We start from the raw sequence: 2,500 nt of genomic DNA on the forward strand, positions 1-2,500 counted from the left end.
GCACAATAAATATTATCATCTTCTACTGATTTTCCTTTACTGATGAAGTGTAGCTAAAATAAGGCATCCCATATATCATTAGAATGAAGCGATATAGTAATGTTATAAGCCTGGCAAGTAGCCGAAAAATATGGTCCCTCCCTGTTCCTGATGTTGTAGCACTATATATTGATCAATATATTTGAATATACGCATACTAAACGTAATACTATATTTGCAATTCACTTGATAAATGGTTGAAGTTTTTTTCTATTTTTCTGTCTTTATGCGAGTGCAATGATTTCGGTAACATGGTAAATTTCCCTCTATGGCAGTGTTTCCAACCTTTTTTAAATGATTACCCCAAAATTTTATTTCCAACTAATCAATTACCCCATTGAACATGTACCCGGTAACATCGGCTGTTTTTTTGCAGCCACCTGATGAACTGTATGGATCATGTAGCCCGCTATTGGCTGCTTATAGTTAAGGATCCAAAACAAACTTTTCCATTTTAATGGATACAGTATTAAAATTAACCATCATCAGTGCAGAATATTCAATATAACAATATTAATTATGGGAAGGTGAATAACTCAATTTCAGAACATCTTGATTACCCCAAAAATACGGGTCCATTACCCCACTGGGGTAATTTACCCCAGGGTTGGGGAAACACTGCTCTATGGTAATGGTTTCTCACCATGTCCAATATTATTGGCCAGATACAGCTACCATTTGCTTCAGCATACGTTAACTGCATGTCTAAAAGGTTCACTGAACCTAATATTACTCAAAAAAAAAAAAAAAAAAAAAAAAAAAAAAAAAAAAGGATGTGTAACGGCCAGCGACACTGTTGTTACGGCAGTCGTTTACTTTCTTGAGCCTTAGGATTTCCTGCTTCTGAACATATAATAAACTATTAAGTCACTCAATATTCATAACCTATCAGTCATCTTCATTTGGTAATGCTTAAGGTGTGTGTCGGAATATTTAGGAAAATATTAACGTTCTCACTATTGATCCTACATAAATGATTTATAGTTAATTTATTCATCATTTATTTATTCCCTTATTTCCTTTCCTCACTGGGCTTTTTTTCCTTATTGGAGCCCCTTGGGCTTATAGCATCTTGCTTTCCAGCTAGGGTTGTAGCTTGGCTAGTAATAATAATAATGATAATAATATCAGATATATAAAGGCTCCCTAGCTGAGGATCTAAAGAGGAAAAGTGATTTTTTAATGTTGGTCTCTCAAAATATAAGAACAAATCAGGCAAATAAAACCGAGAGAAAGCACAAGTCCTGTACTCACCTGAGGCTGGTAATAGGGAGGCATCTTTTCAACGGCCTCCTGGTAGACATCGATGGCTCGTTCGAAGTGACCGTCGTCTGCATAGAGTCTCCCGAGGTTGAAAAGAGCAGAGATCTTGGTTGATTCGTGAGTCCTTGGGTCTTTGAGACCAGACCCATCGAGTTGCGAGCAGTGTCTGTAGACCTCGGCTGCCTCAGCCTTTTGGCCGAGCAGACCTAAGACCAGACCCATGTTGAGGTGTGCCACTGGGGGAGAGGTTGGAATGGAAAAGAATTAATGGCTATGAAACAGCTGTTAGATAAGAATAAAATAGAAGATACATTCCTCAAAAAAAAAAAAAAAAAAAAAAAAAAAAAAAAAAAAAAAAAAACCAAACAAAGAGTTCAAGAATAAAGGCAAAGATACTGCCATTCACAGAGACAAAATCGAGCATTCACGTGTTATTATGAAAGCACTATTTCAAAACATCCATAATGATATTTATCGCCATAATTTAATTTCCACAGTTTTCATTTATATATATATATATATATATATGCATATATATATAAACACAAACATATATATATATATATATACATATATATATAAACACAAACATATATATATAATATATATACATATATATGTATAATATATATATATATATATATGTATATATATATATATATATATACATATATATATGTATATATATACATATATATATATATATATATATGATACATATAGATATATTACATATAATAATATACATACTCGTATATGTATATACATATATATACGTATGTGCGTAAAACACGAGGGCTGAATTCTTAACTGTATGAAAAGAAGTAAATACAGAGAAAGATACATTCCCATGCAAACTAATTCGCCAGACTTACTTGCCATTCTAGGACGAAACTGAATCGCCAGTTTATATTCTTGCAAAGCCTCCTCGTGACGTTTCTGCTCTTGAAAAAGTATTCCTCTGGAAAAGAAAACAAAACTTTAGCCATGGAAGTAAAGAATTATAAGACATTAATTAATTTATTAAAAAAAAAAGGAATATCATGCTATTATTTCAATACAAAAAATGGTTTAATGTATAACACAATTACTCACAGATTATAGTGGACGTCCGCCATGTTTGGATCGGTAGGATAATGCCCTTCTTATATGCCCACTCTGCTTCTTCCTTTTTTCCTTGAGAACTCAGGATGTTTGC

At 33.1% G+C, this 2,500-nt stretch overlaps 1 protein-coding gene across 1 annotated transcript in view; it reads right to left on the bottom strand.

Moving 5' to 3' along the window:
- The window catches only part of LOC137621878 (protein O-mannosyl-transferase TMTC2-like), a 95,947-nt gene that overhangs the window by 56,987 nt on the left and 36,460 nt on the right, over positions 1–2,500 (bottom strand). Inside the window, 5 exon segments of the mRNA XM_068352383.1 lie at positions 1,294–1,538; positions 2,178–2,263; positions 2,398–2,423; positions 2,425–2,442; positions 2,444–2,500. The exon segment at positions 2,444–2,500 is cut by the window's right edge and continues 14 nt beyond it. Of these exon segments, the coding sequence (XP_068208484.1) occupies positions 1,294–1,538; positions 2,178–2,263; positions 2,398–2,423; positions 2,425–2,442; positions 2,444–2,500 (432 nt within the window).

The sequence above is a fragment of the Palaemon carinicauda genome, chromosome 28, assembly GCF_036898095.1.
Source record: "Palaemon carinicauda isolate YSFRI2023 chromosome 28, ASM3689809v2, whole genome shotgun sequence".
NCBI lineage: Eukaryota > Metazoa > Arthropoda > Malacostraca > Decapoda > Palaemonidae > Palaemon > Palaemon carinicauda.